This window comes from Solanum stenotomum, chromosome 9 (genome assembly GCF_019186545.1).
Source record: "Solanum stenotomum isolate F172 chromosome 9, ASM1918654v1, whole genome shotgun sequence".
Lineage (NCBI taxonomy): Eukaryota > Viridiplantae > Streptophyta > Magnoliopsida > Solanales > Solanaceae > Solanum > Solanum stenotomum.
The window spans coordinates 7261671-7278507 of NC_064290.1; the positions used below are offsets into that span (position 1 = coordinate 7261671).

A 16837-nucleotide genomic window follows, 5' to 3' on the forward strand; every position below is an offset into this window, starting at 1 on the left:
AAATAAGAAAGACAATTTATTTGTTTTCATTTATTCCAAAGGAAAAAAATAAATAAAAAGTTAAAATGGGAATATGCTAAATGCAAAAATCACCTTCTCCTCGAAGGCTGCGTTTCGCTGTCCCTATTTGTCAATTTCATATTTATTCCCATCAAAAACTTGGACTACAAAGTCACGGTGGAGACCGCCGGAAAAGCTGAAAGCTCGATTCATCGGTCACCGGGAACTCAACCGACGACGACGACGACGACGACGACAACTAGGAGGAGGAGGAGGAGCCAAATTTGCTGAGTTTGTTTATAATTACTACAAATAACATGGGTGATTACTCCAAGGACGATTTCCTTCAGCTCATCAAGCGATTCGGCGCTTTTTTGACCGTGAAGATTTCTAATCTCTTCCACACACTGGTTATTTCTCTTTCTCTTTCCCAATCTCCAGTTTTAACATCTCTTAATTGTGAATTAAGCACTGAACAATTTTAATTGATACATCATGTTTACGGAAAAAAAATGAGTTGAAGTTTTGAGTTGTTATAGGAGATTAAAATTCGTGCTGGAAATTACTATATTAGCTCACATGATTACAAGCAAGGGCTTTGCTAAGCACAATTTCTTGTAAGGGGAACTATAAGTTGATGCTAGATGTTATAATTGAAATTAGCACCTTTTGCTAATTATACCAGGATATAAAGCTTGTTACTAGATGCTTACTGTACTTAGGCAGCTTTAATCATGTTGAAATAAGAATTAGACCTCTTGATGTTGTTTTCAATTTTAGGAGACACATTTCCACTAGACAAAAAGTAAGGTTTAAATACTTGGAATTCAGTTACTTATCTTAATGTTCTATAAACTTGAAAAGTTCTATCTGAAATGTGCTAGCTAGGTCACTGAAATATATTTTAGAAGTAGCATTTAGGACCGGTATCATGGGTGTGTCTGGCTTATTATATGAATTGAGAGACACTTGAATTGGGGAATGGAGATTATCAAGGGTTTAATTATGTAAGGATGTAGAGATGATGCTGATCAAATATCTATAACAATCGTAGCTCAGCTGTCATAAGAGTAATATTAACAGTTGTATAATTGCAATCAATCTCTTGTCTCTTTAAAATTATGGTGTTTGCAATAAAGTTTTGTTGAAATCTTGGTAAAACTTAGTCCTCAAGCTTCTAAATTGTTTAAGCTTGAATATCTAGTCAAAAGTTGTTCCCTAACAATGCTTGGTACTACTACTGCTTCTGTTCTTACTGCCAAGTTGTGATTTCTGGTTGTAGTTCCAATAGAACTTCTCGCAATGTTGAAGATAAAATGCATTTCATTATTTGATAGGTATTTGATTTTCTTTAGTCTGTGCTTCTTCTCTGCCACTATTGGTCTCTCCATTGACTTTCGTCCTCCAGTTCTTGTCCTCTTGTTTGCTTTGTCCTCACATAACTGTTTCTTGGTCATCTTCACATGGTCACACGTTTAAGCGGTCCTTTCAAATGCCAAATCTGTTCTCTCTTTATCCTCACTACAGCCTTATGCATAACCTCTCCACTACTCTAATCCTGGTAAGTTTATTAGCCTATTACAGTGACCCCTATGCTGATTTGGAAGCATAGACTGAGATTCTAGTAGCTAGTGTAAGCAGTTTAAGCTGCCGAGAAATGGTTGTAAGAGAAGCTGAGGGTGGAGGAGAAAAGAAGTGAGGGGAAGAAGTTTGGAAACATAGGTTTCGAACCGTGTGCCGGAATTTCTCAGTTGTAAAATAAAAAGTTGAGAAACACGGACTTATCTGATAACATTGCTGGTTTAGAGTTGAGTCTCACAGGTTAAGAGATGGGTGAAGTTATGATTTCCAACTATTTTCTTGACTATGATACATTGGTACTTAATATAGCTTTGTTTGCTCATTAGCAAATTGCAATAGAACTTTTAGTTTCCATTATCTGTTAATTACGATATCCTGAAGCCTGAAGGTCACCCACAGGATGATGTTTCTCAAGGAGAAATGTCTAGTCTGCTTGGTTAATTTTGACTTTCCATTTTCAATTAAAGAAGTATACAACTTCAGTTCCATTTTTTGAGATTTGGTTTAGGCCAATTTGGATGGCTCCCTGTTTATTTTTCCTGATTTTTTTTCTGGACCGTCCCAATGTCCCTTTTTTCTGGGTTGTGCTTTCCTGTCAAGTGAACTCTTTTGCAATCTCAGATTAAACATCATCAGAAATGAATGAAAAATGATAGATATTGTAGGAAAAAAACTAAACAAGTCACCAATCAAATGGTATGAAGAGTTAACCTCTAATCAGATAGCTCATAACACTGTAATAACTACCTTGGTCTAGGATTGCTCGAAAGGTACACTTCTAAAAGTGTGACTATCCAAATCATCCATACATCTAGCAGCATTCGGGAGCAGTGCATGTAATATAGGATGCTATAAAGCAATCTTTTTAAAGTGTGAGTGGCCAAATCATTCAAACCACTTGCAGAGTTGGGGGAAAGCAGTGGGTGTTAACTTAGCAATTTGTGTTCTCCACAATCCAATAAACTGTTTTATCCAGAACCTTACAAATAAAGACCTTTTCTGATATAAGTTGTGGTATAACCTTCAATTTGCTTCATCCCAGGAGGATCTATCAAAATATTCTGCTTTTTTCTATAATGATGGTAATTGGTAACAGCTATTCGGTGAATGCAGGATTCAAGATCTGTGGGGGCCATAGCAGGTCTTGCAGTTGCTATAGTTTTTACCTGGAGAGTGTGGAGATCACCTAGTGAACCACAAAGGAGGATTCCTAAGCGACAAGGTGTGATGCCTAGTAGTTCTGGCGTAAGCACTCATTCAAGTGCAAATGTGGAAACTTCAGGAGTTACCTCTTCTTCGGAGGATTCAAATGCTCAAAATGTTATTGATGAGTTCTTTCAGCCAGTAAAGGTAGATAGCAATCCTTCTCCACTATGAGCAGAATAAACGAAATGTTATCAGTGTATAATTAACTTTTCCTTGTTATTTTGCAGCCAACACTTGCACAGGTAGTTAGGCAAAGGCTGAGTGAAGGGAGGAAGGTATATTTTGTCACTTCGTCTATTGTTAAGTATTAAGTAATTGGATTTTGGAGGCCTTGTATGGCATGCCTTATTTTGTATCTAAGAGAAATGTACTCAATAGTTATCTAGTGTAGCTAGTATTAGCATTAATGATTGTCGGGAATTAGATAATGATGGGAACTCTCAAATCTCATTGTATTCATGTATGAGATATATATACTGTTGGTTGCCGTACATCTAGGGGAATTGAGATAACAAAATACAAGTCCTAACCATACACTAATAGGAGATACAAACTAGATAGTAACCGACAAGATCTAGAATACACTAATACTTCCCTTGCAAACTTAAGATGGCTCTAAAGAAACTGAAACCTAGCCGAAGGTAAAGGCTTAGTGAGGACATCCGTCGGATGATCTTTGGTGGAAATGAAGCAGAGTTGAAGATCCTTTCTAGCAACCTTATCTCGAACAAAATGATAATCTATTTCCACATGTTTCGTCTGAACATGAAAAATCAGATTATGAGATAACAAGTTGCACCAATATTATCACACTGGACAGTTGGGGCATTAGGAGGATGAACTCCGAGTTCAAATAGAAGAGATTGAATCCAAGTCAATTTCGTTGCCGCATCCGCCAATGCCTTACATTTTGACTCTGTTGAGGAACAAACCACAGTCCGCTGCTTTTTGGAGGTCCAAGAAATTAAATTGTCACCTAAGAAAATTGCAAAACCGCCCGTGGACTGACAATCATCTATGCTGCCAGCCTAGTCCGCATCGATGAAGGCCTGTAGGTGAAGATATGCAGAAACAAAGATGATGAAAGACCATATCTTGGTGTGCTGAAGATATATCAATAGGTGTTTCACGACACACCAATGATTTACAGTCGAAGAATGCATGAACTGGAATACTGTTATGAATCTTTAGGGAAGGATCGATTCACAAGGCGATATATAAATCAGCTCGTTAAAGGGAGGCTGAAACCTTAGAATTCATTGAAAGAGAACTCCGATCTCTTCAGCTCTTCAAAGGGAGACTGAAACCTTAGAGTTCAATGGAAGAGAGAACTCCAATCTCCTGCTTTTTGCTGAATTATGACTTACCGTTTTATTCATCAAAAGCCCCTTTAAATAGGAGAGTCTTATTACATCAATAGGAAGTCTAATTCTTATGAAAGTAGGAGACCTAAATCCTATTCCAAACTAATAACTATAACTTAACCTAATCCTTATGAAACTATGAAACATAAATCCTATTCTAGAATAATAAATAAAACAACTAAAAATATAATTAAATACTTAATTTAAGGGCTTCCAACGCATCCACAACAAATACTTTGTTAATCAAAAATGCGATATCCAGCCTCGTCAAAGTGAGATATTGAAGGGCGCCAACAACATGCTTGTATAGAGTAGGATCATGGAAAGTCGGATTGTCCTTTTGGTATAGTTTAACACTAGTCACCATTGGTGTGAGAAGAGGTTTGCCACCGCGCATGCTTTCTTTGTCCAGAAGATAGTGCACATACTGGGTTTGAGAGAGCTCCAGTCTGGAAGACGATCATTTCACTTGAATGCTGAGGAAGAAAGTTAGATGACCCATTTTCTAATAGAGAAGGTGCTGCCCAGTTGAGCAATAAAGGTAGTGATGAACTTGTCCTTGTTCCCTGTCAATATAATATCGTCAACATATACAAGAACATAAGCAATAATACTACATGAGTTGAAGACGAATAGGGAAACATCCGTTTTAGAAGGAGATAACCCGAGACGACAACAACCCAGTGTAATCCCACAAGTGGGGTCTAGAGAGGGTAGTGTGTACTTAGGCCTTACCCTTACCTTGATAGGCACCAAGATTTGTAGAAGCTTAGTAAAGCAAGCTCGTGGAGGTTCAAAGTTCTAGTGCTTGAGGTCAATGATAAAACAAGTTCTAGTGTGTCCCATATTTCTTTAGACGTGTTGAGACCGGTCACAATAGGTAGAGTCTCCTCTGATAGTGACGAGATCAACAAACTCATAATTAGTTGATCTTTTTGAACCCATTGCACGTAGAGAGGGTTGGGTTGAACTTCAACGGATCCTTTGGGTTGGATCAAAGGAGACAGGCATGGCCTTGCACTTGTGATAAATTCAAAAGGATTTTGGCCTTTGAGGTATTGTAGTAGTTGAGTATTCCAGAAGAGAAAGTTGCTCGACGGAAGCTTAAGAGAGATGAAGTAATGTGTGTTAGAAACAGATTGGAGGACGACATGCTGATTTGAGGCCACAAAGAAGATGGCATCACTAAGGTGGAGGTTTTCCCAGAGTTGCTGTGCTCCGATACCATATTAGCATTTATGATTGTGAGGAATTAAATAGTGATGAAAACTCTCAAATCTCATTGTATTCATGTATGAGATATATATACAGTTGGTTGCCGTACATCTAGGGGAACTGGAATTACAAAATACGAGTCCTAACCATACACTAATAGGAGATACAACTAGATACTTGACTAGAACTAGGATACACTAATAGCTAGCTCTTTCAACTAGTGTATAGGTGAGAAATACATTAATCTATTGGAAATCCAGGTTTTGCTTGCTTATGATGGATGGATGATGATAGATCTCATTTCATGTAACATTCATAATATTGATTAAAGAGAGATTCAGGATTGATGAGGACATCCATTGGCTATAGCGGAAAAAGGTGGGGTCGTGGAGGGGGGAGCACTAAAGGACTAGAAACATCAGACTCCCCTTGGGTGTGGCCTGTAGAGGAACATTTTGAACTGGTAGTAAGGTTGTAGTGGTGACATCAATTTCAAGGTAAAGGAAGGGCACAAGGTCAATTTTTGGGGATATGTGATACTGGGAAAATGCATTGAGACTCATGTTTTCAAGCTTCTATATTATTTATGTCTAAAGAGGATGACATTCTAATTGTCTCAGAGGTTACAAGAAGAGGAAGTTCAGTGAGACTTAAGGTTTAACAGGAGCCATCAAGACTGAGAAGTAGTGGTATTCCGAAATGTTGTTGAGTTGCTGAATCAATAAAGTTTTCGCATGAGAACCAGGATTTTTGGAAGTTGGGGGAAGGGTGGGAAATGATAGGTTATTTTCACTTTAAGTCATATCATAATAAGCTTTTGATCCTGGAGGAATTGGTCTTACCACATCTATCCATTTGGATCCCTAGGGTGTTGAGAAAGGTATGTTTCTTCATTTGTTTGCGAGTAAGGTGAGTGATTCTGACAGCTAAAACTTGTGAAAACGGAGGAGGATTACAGTTATTGGTTGGTGTTCATTTGTAAGAATTGGTTACCACCTCCTCCTGCATTATCAAGTAGTCTCTCTCTTGTGGTGGGAAATCTTTAGATGGTTGAGCTATAATGGGTGATGGCATATACTATGAAGAATACACTGTTCATCTGAGCATTTAAAAGACCGAAGTAGAGAATATACAAGATCACAAATGTAGATTGCTCACAGCTAAATATAGATTGAGATGAAAGCTTCAAGTCCCTTTGAAGATCCACTTCTTTCTAGTGATATGCGCGTTTGCATAATGAAAAGTAAATAAATAAATGAAATGAGCGCTTTCATTTTTGAAGCTCTCTTCCTGTTTCAGAAGGAATTTTAGGCTTTAAATCTATAATTGATATACCTTGAGGAAATATTCTCTTTATAAACTATTTGTTCGGTTGCTGACTTACTTGTTCGATTCTACTTAGTGTGTGACATGCTTTCCCAGATAGATAGTAGAATATGCTTCAAGTATTCACCAGTCCTTATTCTATACGCTTGCTATTATTTAAGAAATTTCATGGGTCTTATATGAGCATCTCTAATTGTTTGTTGATCTGAACATGCAAGTTTACCCCTAGCTATAGCATGTACAATTTGCGTTATGGACTATTCTGTGTCATTTTTATGCTGTTATAGGAACACAGATAAGAATCTTTATATGATTAGTGAATCTACGGTTTGTTTCATCTGGAAGTATCTGGTTGGATAATGGTGGTCTGTACCTCAATATGAAGATAGCCATATACTATTTGGCCTAAATTTTAGATAGAGGATCAATGTGGGACGTCTCTTTAGGCTTAAGTAGATAAAAATCTTTCTTAATGATCTGTTTGGTAATGGTGGTTTGTTTGTGGCTTTCTGGCAATGGTAGCATAACATGATTTGGATATGGTATTAATTACAGGTGACATGTAGGTTGCTTGGAGTGATCCTTGAGGAAACTAGCCCAGAGGAACTTCAGGTAATTATTTTTTCAGGTTTCTATTGTGGACCGGTGTTTAAATACAGTTGACATTGTTTATACTTTGTCTTGACAGCAACAAGCAACGGTGCGATCCTCTGTACTCGAAGTATTGCTCGAAATCACCAAATTTTGTGACCTTTATCTCATGGAAAGAGTTCTTGATGATGAAAGTGAAGTCAGTTCTCACTCTTTTATTAATGTTTTCTATTTGTTGATTTGTAATTTTTTCTGATGCAAACCCTTGTTATATCCTGGTTAGTGGTTACCTGGTTTAAAAAGAATAATGTTGCGTTGCCTTATAGACTTCGTTTGATGTCTTCCTTCCTCCTTTTTCTCTTTTTTTTTGAAGAAATGGGAAATATACCTACTTTTGTGGGCATGATTCGTTAGCTTTCTGCACCCAATCAATTAGCTCTCTAAAGTTGTCATAAATTGAAAAATCTGAAGAGATGCAATTAGTGTCTTTCAGTAAGGGAAAAAAGGACTACAATTCAACTATTGTCTAGATCAACTTGAAAATCAACTTGTTGTGCCTTTATAGTGGCAAAACCTTCACTTGTTAATCTTTGTTGTTTTTCATAGATTTCTTTCCTAGAGCTCAAGCTTGAGAGCAATTAATTCTTGCCGTACCATGAAGCACCATGCGAAATGTGAACAAGAGCCAATTAACTATGAGATACATTGTATTTGACTTTCTTTTAAGATTTCTCATTTGCAAATTCCTTGTCATGCAACTTTTCCTAAGTTTGCTCAGAGTTCGGAACATGGACCTAATTCTTAAGAACGAGACTTAGAGAATCCTAAAAGGAGAAGAACCAGAATTTTCAATTTGGGGATTCTTTACTTTTTTCCCAATCGATAGGTACAGTAAGTTGTGGCTTTCAATATTTGGTTTGTGGAACTTTCATTATTCCCAAGTTGGAATTTCAAGATTTGTGTTCTTCTTTTAGGATTTCCCCAGGCAAAAACATTAGTCTTTTACATTCATCTTGGGTTGTATATCTATTATGCTTGCTAGCTACCTTGTCATTTCTTAGCAACCACATTTTCATAAACATGTGGGCCTTACTTTAGGTTGTGTAAATGCTATGTATGATGAAGTTGCATGTGTATATTAACACTTACATTGTTCATTTTCTATGCATATTCATCACATGACTAATATGTGCAGAAAAAGGTCCTCCTAGCTTTAGAGAATGCTGGAGTCTTTACATCTGGAGGCCTGGTCAAAGACAAGGTAGTAGCTAAACAGCTTTTTACCATCTGTAAGAAGTGATCTGTCAAAAATACATTCTTAACTGCTTGGTTTCTCTTCTGGGAAAACATCAACTTGTTTCTTTTCCTGGTCTTAGAGAATGCTGGAATGGTTCTTTTCTGTCCAGTTTCATGCATTATATGTTGCTGATAAGACTGCATATGCAGGTTCTCTTTTGCAGCACTGAGATTGGACGCACATCCTTTGTTCGACAACTAGAACCTGATTGGCACATAGATACAAATCCAGAAATCACTTTTCAGCTAGCGGTACTCATCATTTCCTTTGACTAAGAATATGATCAATGAGCTCATCATCATTTTAATTGTTCTTTTCATTCAATAAAAGTAATTCATATGCTGAAAATGTGAATACTTCAGATGTTAAATGCAACCATTGATCTGTTATGTGTTTCTTCTTCTCTCTTTTTATAATGGTATCATTCTACTGCTGCTCTAATTAGGTTTTACAATGTCATTCTATTATTCTACTATTGCTCATTAATCTCTAAAACTTCCTTATCCTTCCACGCCTACTGTTAGAAACTCCATTTGCTATCAAGTTGGGTTCTCAATTCATTAGTATAATTGCAGAGGTTATCTATTAGCTATAATTTGTGTTCCATACTGGTTGCGAATAAAATATGTTAGTTCAGGGATAAGTGTAAGATTTTGAGAACCTCTAATTTGTATTAACAGATAATTATTGAGTATTGGAATGAAATAGCTCAACTAGAATGGTATAATAGGGGATTTCTATAGCAGATCCTAGCTAGTTTGAGATTAAACAAGTTAAGTCAATACAGAGATAAGTATAAGATTTAGAGAACTTATTATTATTATTATTATTATTATTATTATTTTAAATGGGGGAGGGGATTACAATGTGGGGAATTGAACCCTCACCAACAAGGTGGGAGTTTAGGTAACCAACCAAGCTTACTTAGATTCCCCAGATTTAGAGAGCTTATAGTTTGTCTTAGAAGTTTTAATTTTATATTTAAAAAAAAAATGATTCTTCTAGGCAGGGTGCCTAGGGCTAGTTTTTTATTAATAAATAAAAACAGAAACCTCAAAGAGAAGAGTACAAAGCAAGGGGGGCTAGGCCTTACCTTACTAATCCTAATTTGTCTTAGAAGATAATGATTGAGTATTGGGATGAAATGGTGTGGATAGATTAGAGTGTATGTAGGATTCATATAGTTGATGCTAGCTAGTTTGAGATTAAAGCAGTAGTTGTTGTTCATTGTAAATTAAGAGAGCATAATGAAACAGAGGTTGGGACTAGACGAGAGGGATAGTTAAGTGGCTTTCACATTTAAGTATCTTCTTTTTTCACGACTGCATGGCTGACTAACACGTGAATGCAAAATTAGACAGAAATGTTAGATGGGTCACTCAATATTAAATATGTAAAGACTCATTTAGTTTCTTCCTAAACTTCTCATGCTCATAATGGCTCTTATTGACATAAATAAAATATTTGATGTTGAGTTTGCATGTATTAACATGCATTCTTCGCGAATATTTTACATTAGTTGGGGGTTCATGGTTTTATTTTGTACATATTTCTAAAATAAAACTGGTATTCCTTGAGCAGAAGCAATTTGTTTATCATTTCTAATACATCAGTAGGGGCAGAGAAGCTGCTAAGGTTGAGAAAATGTGAATCCCTCATATGTGCAAGAAGTTACTTGTTCCTTGCTCCGTTACACAATGTGTTTGCAAATATACATTTGCCTACCGTAAAAAATGATCTGGGCTCATTCTTTTATGGGCAGCTTTTAACAGGATGATATATCTAATAATGTTTGATTCTTTACTGGCTGCAGAGATTCATCAAATATCAGTTACATGTTTCGCCTACCAAGCCAGAAAGAACAGCAATCAATGTCTTCAACTCAACAACATTGGAGCAGTTCTTTGGAAATGTTTAGATGAAACCAACAAGAGCTAGCAAATTTCGTTTACTTTAGCTGTTTTCGTCTTCTTTTTTTTCTCTCTTTTTTTGTTGTTCTCCCTTTCCTCTCCTCTCTACTCTACTCTACTCAACACGTGAAAATCCTCATATGTTTGACTCTTCATTTTTTATGGCTTTTCTTGGTACCTGCTGCTTAAATAGTGTGAGATTAAGAGGCACTAATAGGAGAGCACTGGTATTGTGGAAACAAACCCATCTATGTTGCTGTGTATCAATATCACCTCTCTTTTTACAAACATAGATGTGAGTACCACTGTAATTTACTGCTACCTTGCATTTATTTTATTTTCCTCTGCAAAATCCTTATCTCAGGTCTGCAACTGAGTTGCGCTCGAGCTCTGTATTTTGTTTTATCATCCTCTTCAATCAAAGGAAGAAACCGGAAGAGAGAAGTCTAATTTATCTATGTGAACTTTTAGTTAACCGTAGCTCCACTCCTACAACTTCAATATTTTTCTTTAAATTTTCAGTTTTAAATAATGATTCCATTAGACATTTTAGTTCCATTCGTTTAAGGTATGAGTTCTGGTTTCATTTTGTCCTCTTATGTATAAAAATATATGATGCAAATTATCCTTACTGTATTCCGAAAAATGATTAGTATAATCTTAATCTATATTAGTTTTAAAAAAAACAATTTATTGCGTCAAAACAAACGAAGATGTGCACTGCACGTAAGTCAAACTACAAAATCAAGATACCTTCTTGTGTCGTTCAATTCTATTACAAAATTCTTGATCCCAGGAAAGAAGATGCCAAGAACCCTAATCTTATTATATATAAAAAAAAAGTATAATATATAAATGTGTCATTTATATTAAGCACAATCAATATCTATATCTTTCAATTTTAAGTATAAATGCGTCCTAAGTTTAAATGTGTATTTGTGTACAGCTTAACCAAACTCAAACAAATTTTGAACTATTTTCATCATTTTTATTTTTTATGCATAACCACTAGCCACCAAAACGTTGATGTCGTCATTTTAAAACTGTAAACCAAAAACTTATCTTCATTTCAGAGTTCCACACATCTCCAAACTGAGTTCTTCAAGTGTTTGGTCAGTTCTACTGAATCAATGATCAGCTGCAACCTCATTCCTCTCCCTTCAAAAACCAACCTTAAACCTCCTCGAGACACCCAAGATCGTCCCTCTTCCCGTGCAAATCATCATGCACATAATCTCCGTTTCTCCCGTCACATTAAAGAACCATCAAAATACCCAAAACACAACAATTTGCCCAACTTATTATCAGTTCATACAAAGAACCCACATGCCATATACAAAGATATTCAAAGATTCGCTCACCAAAACAAGCTTAAAGAAGCACTTACAATTCTTGATTATTTAGACCATCGTGGTATTCCTGTAAACCCCACTACATTTGCTTCACTTATTGCTGCTGTTGTTCGTTTGAAATCTTTAACTTCTGCGAAAATTGTGCATACCCATGTAATAATTAATGGGCTTGAGAATAATGAGTTTTTACAGACTAAGGTTGTTAATATGTATACGGCTTGTGGGTCGATTGAAGATGCGAAGAAGGTGTTTGATAAAATGCCTGTGAGAAGTGTGTACCCGTGGAATGCATTGCTTAGGGGAAATGTGGTATTGGGTGGGAGTAAGTATGGTGAAGTATTGGGTACGTTTTCGGATATGAGGGGATTGGGGGTGGAACTGAATGTGTATAGCTTCTCTTGTTTGATTAAGAGTTTTGCGGGTGCTAGTGCGCTTTTTCAAGGTTTGAAAACACATGGGCTTTTGATCAAGAATGGTTTTTTAGGAAGTGAAATAGTTAGGACTAGTTTGATTGACATGTATTTCAAGTGTGGTAAGGTTAGGCTTGCGCATCGCGTGTTTGAGGAGGTTGAGGAAAGGGATGTAGTTATGTGGGGTGCGATGATAGCTGGTTTTGCTCATAATAAGCTGCAAAGGGAGGCACTGGAGTATACTAGATTAATGATAAGGAAGAGACTAGAGGTGAATTCTGTTATCCTAACTACTATCCTTCCGGTTATTGGAGAAGCACGAGCAAGCAAACTTGGCAAAGAGGTACATGCTTATGTGATCAAGACCAAGGAATATTCGAAGCAGTTGTTCATTCAGTCTGGCTTAGTTGATATGTATTCTAAGTGTGGAGATATTGTAGCAGGAAGAAAGGTGTTTTATGGTTCAAAAGAGAGGAACGCAATATCTTGGACTGCTCTCATTTCGGGTTACATTTTAAATGGGAGACTTGAACAGGCTTTGAGATCAATTTTGTGGATGCAGCAAGAAGGCTTTAAACCTGATCTTGTAACTGTTGCCACCGTTCTCCCTGTTTGTGGGAAACTGAAAGAATTAAAGTATGGGAAAGAGATTCATGCTTACGCCGTGAAAAATGGTTTTTGGCCTAATGCATCTGTAAGTACGTGTCTAATGATGATGTACTCAAAGTGTGGTTTGCTTCAATATTCATCTAGAGTTTTTGATAGTATGGAGAAGAGGAATGTTATATCTTGGACAGCCATGATGGATTCATATATTGACTCTGGGTGTCTTGAGGAAGCACTTGGTGTTTTCCGGTCAATGCAGTTGTCAAAGCACCGGGCAGATTCTGTTGCGATGGGAAGGATTTTAAGTGTTTGTGGAAAATTAAGACTTTTGAAACTCGGGAGAGAAATACATGGTCAGATTCTGAAGAAAGATATAGCATCTGTACCTTTTGTTTCTGCAGAACTTGTGAAGATGTATGGGAGTTGTGGTTCAATTGATAAATCTAGGGTTTCCTTTGATTTAATACCTGTAAAAGGATCTATGACATGGACTGCTATTATTGAGGCTTATGGATTTAGTGGCCAATACGGAGCAGCAATAAACGAGTTTAAGCAGATGATATCGAAGGGCTTTAACCCAAACCATTTTACTTTTAAAGTTGTTTTTTCTATTTGTGAGAAAGCTGGATTTGCTGACGAGGGCTGTCAATTCTTCACCATGATGACACGAAAATATAAGATAAAGGCATCCGAAGACCATTATACTAGCATCATTAACCTTCTACATCATGTTGGTCGCATTGAGGAGGCTGAAAAGTTTGTGCTTCTCAAGCAATCCTCGGCATGAGGTAGAGGAGAAAGATTAGCCGTATTGCATGTTGGTCACACATGGTTATACATTCAGACCCAAATCAGTGGCTTGCAGTAGAGTTTGCTATTGTCTTTTTGTCGACATAGGTGGGAAGAGTAATAATAATTCCTCAAGCTGAAAATATTACACAAAATGAACGTGAGGAAGGACCTTCGACATGACATGTTGTATTTGGGAAAATATGGGACTTCTCATCGCAGTGTAACACTGCATATGTATCTGGTGGAAGAAGTTAAATACAGATTCACATGGTGCTGGTTTTACCCTTCCATAGCACCACTCTGGCAATTCTTGCTTTGTTAGCTTTGTTGTATAAAACTCTGTATAGGCTCCAATATAGTATGGTAGATCAACAGGTTCCCTCAATGGGGAAGCTGAATGAAGCTTTTACTTAGCAGAAAATGCTATAAAAGATTCTTGGAGTTACTATTCTATCTATTGGTTCCTGGAGTTTTTCGCCCCAAATTACCCTCTGGGTTTACTGTGCTGTTTTTGCTAATGCTTATATGCATGGGTGCTCAAGCCAAGGCGGCAGAAGGGGGTTCATTCGAACCTTCTTCCCCGAAAAATTACACTGCATATATAAGGTTTTTTTATTATTATTATTTTTACATATATATATATTTGATTTTGAATCCCCTGGACTTATTTGTGTGTTTACTTGTGTTAATTTTTGAAGGCCCTTGATGAAGATCTTGTCTCCGCCACTACTTATATGTGAATCTACTGCCAGCTTCTAAATTTTAAGTAGACTTAATGAGTGATGACTTAGGACTATATACCTTTTGTTGCCCTTTCAGTTGAGATCAAGAAAGCAAGCTTAGAAAAATCAGATAGCACGATGATCATAGGCTGTGTACAATGTCTGAAATCCAGAATGTCATTTATCAAATCCAACCACCGGTAACATCTCCATTTCACCATGTCTGCCATGGATACCATTGCTAACAACAAACAAAACGAAATGTTGCTAGATCTTGACAAAAAGACCCTGGTTAGTCTGTTTCATAACAATCCCTCTTCAATTCTTAAAGCTTTTCAAGAAGCCATAGCCACAAATACCAATAGCTATCAGCAAAGTCAGGTCAATACAGTGTATTCATCAAATTCTAAGGACATCAGCCTCACAATACAGAACAGCCAGCAAACTCGCCTTTCCCCAAATACAAGATATCTTCTAATCTTGATCCCCCACCAAAGCCCCGCGCAAACCTGAAATCTGAATTCCTCTGAAGCCCCTTCTACTGATACCAATAACAAAAATATCCCCCAAAGAGGACTACACTATGCAGCTCCTTGTGAAAGAAGAATCACAACAATCAGAATCCTCCTCTACAACTGCCACGTTTGTGTTCCATAGCCTGATATTATCAGTAGTCTAGGTGTGATGTTATTTCATTTTATATATTTTTGATATAATCATTTATGGTACAAAATCCAGAAAATAATTTTTAAAAAAGTGAAAGATGTTGTTTTTACTGACCATTTCCCTCCAAAAACATCGATCTCTACGCCACATAGCTTGGGGATCTCAGCCATGGCTATTGGATTGTCACAAGAGAATCCATCAGCCGTTTCCCTTTCTCTATAAGTTTCATTGGCTGAGTCAAACCAGTTTGTACCTTTTCATTCTTTGCCACTTATTCTTTACCTGATCAGCTCCGCCACAAAAATAATATTGTCCGAATAAGTAGTCACGTAACATCTCCTGTCCAAACGTCAAATAGTCCTTTGATAATCCGTGTCGCGGGAGAAGAGTCACCACCTAACGAATTAAGGATCAACAATCTCTGCTCTTCCAAGAGTAGTCATCATGGCGATCCTCTTAAAGGTGCCCCCAAAGTCTATGTTGAAATTCATGTGCGTTTCAAAACCATGGCTTCGGCCAATCTCTAGCCGTAAGTTAGTAAAGACTCATGTGAGATTAACAGCTAGTGACAAAGAATGCAGTCACCATAGGGTTATTTTTCAAGACTCCACAGGCAATTTCAAGGTAAGTCGTCTCCCTCCCTTGTTCCACAAAGAACAAAGAGTTGAGCTATTTAACATGGATTCTCCCATGGAAAAACCCAATATTTATACTAAGATTGTGGGTTCTGTCAATGGATTGATTTGTATGTACAGTAAGATCGAGGAGCCAGTCCTATGGAACCCCACAATTCGGAAATGTAAGAAATTGCCTACATTTGAAGCTAATTTGAGGAGGGATTGCTCTTACTATCTCAATTACGGTTTTGGATATGATGAGTCACATGACGATTACAAAGTAGTAGTTGTTCAATGTATTTATGATGATGGTGGTTCGTATGATACTGTAGTCAACATTTACAGTTTGAGGACTGATTCTTGGAAAACAATTGACAAGTTTCAGGGCAATTTTTTGATAAATTCTCCAGGTAAATTTGTGGATGGGAAGCTTTATTGGGCATTATCTGCTGATGTTAATATGTTCAATATGTGCAACATCATTTCTCTTGATTTAGCAGACGAAACATGGAAAAGCTTGATGCTTCCGACTAGTTATGGAGAAGGCAGCTATCCTTTGACATTGGGAGTGTTTGGAAATGATCTTTCTGTGCTTTGTCTGAATTGTCACGAAGGAACTAACTCTGATGTGTGGATTATGAAGCATTCTGGAGTTGAAGTGTCATGGACAAAGATTTTCACCATTGATCATCCAAAAGATCTTGGCGAGTTTATATTTTTTTCGTCCATTTTCTCTATACCTTCTTGCCAGTCAAATAAGGGTGAATTTTTACTTTTGCTTCCTCCAGTTATCATGATATATGATGGTTCAACCAGACAACTAGAGGCTGTTGATCACTTTGAGGAATGCTTTCCTGCAGAAATCTACGTCGAAAGCCTTGTTGATCCCCTATTGATAGCACACAATCATTTAGCTGATAACTCATAAGAATTCTGCTTTATTTTAGTTGCTATCACCAGATAAGTTAGATTGGAGCCAGATTTTACGAGAACATATTGTCAATATTCGGGGTGGAATGATTTCTCGATTTACTTACTGAAGCCTAGAAATAAAAACGCTGTTGCACTTCTTTTTTCTCAAATGTAGAACAAGATGTTGAATATGTATGAATCGGTACATTATATATGGTTTTGTATATTGTTCTTCAGTGTAAGCTAGAAGATATGGATAAAATTTAATTG

General features: G+C 36.9%; 3 protein-coding genes across 3 annotated transcripts; all 3 read left to right on the plus strand.

Annotated features, from left to right (window-relative positions):
• The first annotated feature begins 81 nt into the window (after positions 1–81).
• LOC125876773 (peroxisome biogenesis protein 22) lies at positions 82–11085 on the plus strand. Its single transcript, XM_049558017.1, has 8 exons — positions 82–410; positions 2695–2931; positions 3015–3062; positions 7248–7304; positions 7381–7482; positions 8479–8544; positions 8730–8831; positions 10394–11085. Exons 1-8 carry the CDS (start codon positions 318–320, stop codon positions 10496–10498), a joined length of 810 nt encoding a protein of 269 aa, XP_049413974.1. The 5' UTR covers positions 82–317; the 3' UTR covers positions 10499–11085.
• A 458-nt stretch (positions 11086–11543) lies between these two features.
• Positions 11544–14134, plus strand: LOC125876990 (pentatricopeptide repeat-containing protein At1g71460, chloroplastic). The gene has a single exon (XM_049558291.1). It carries the CDS (start codon positions 11621–11623, stop codon positions 13643–13645), a length of 2025 nt encoding a protein of 674 aa, XP_049414248.1. The 5' UTR covers positions 11544–11620; the 3' UTR covers positions 13646–14134.
• A 1327-nt stretch (positions 14135–15461) lies between these two features.
• Positions 15462–16583, plus strand: LOC125876768 (F-box/kelch-repeat protein At3g23880-like). Its single transcript, XM_049558011.1, has one exon. The coding sequence runs from the start codon at positions 15483–15485 to the stop codon at positions 16581–16583; it is 1101 nt and encodes a 366-aa protein (XP_049413968.1). The 5' UTR covers positions 15462–15482.
• The last annotated feature ends 254 nt before the right edge of the window (positions 16584–16837 follow it).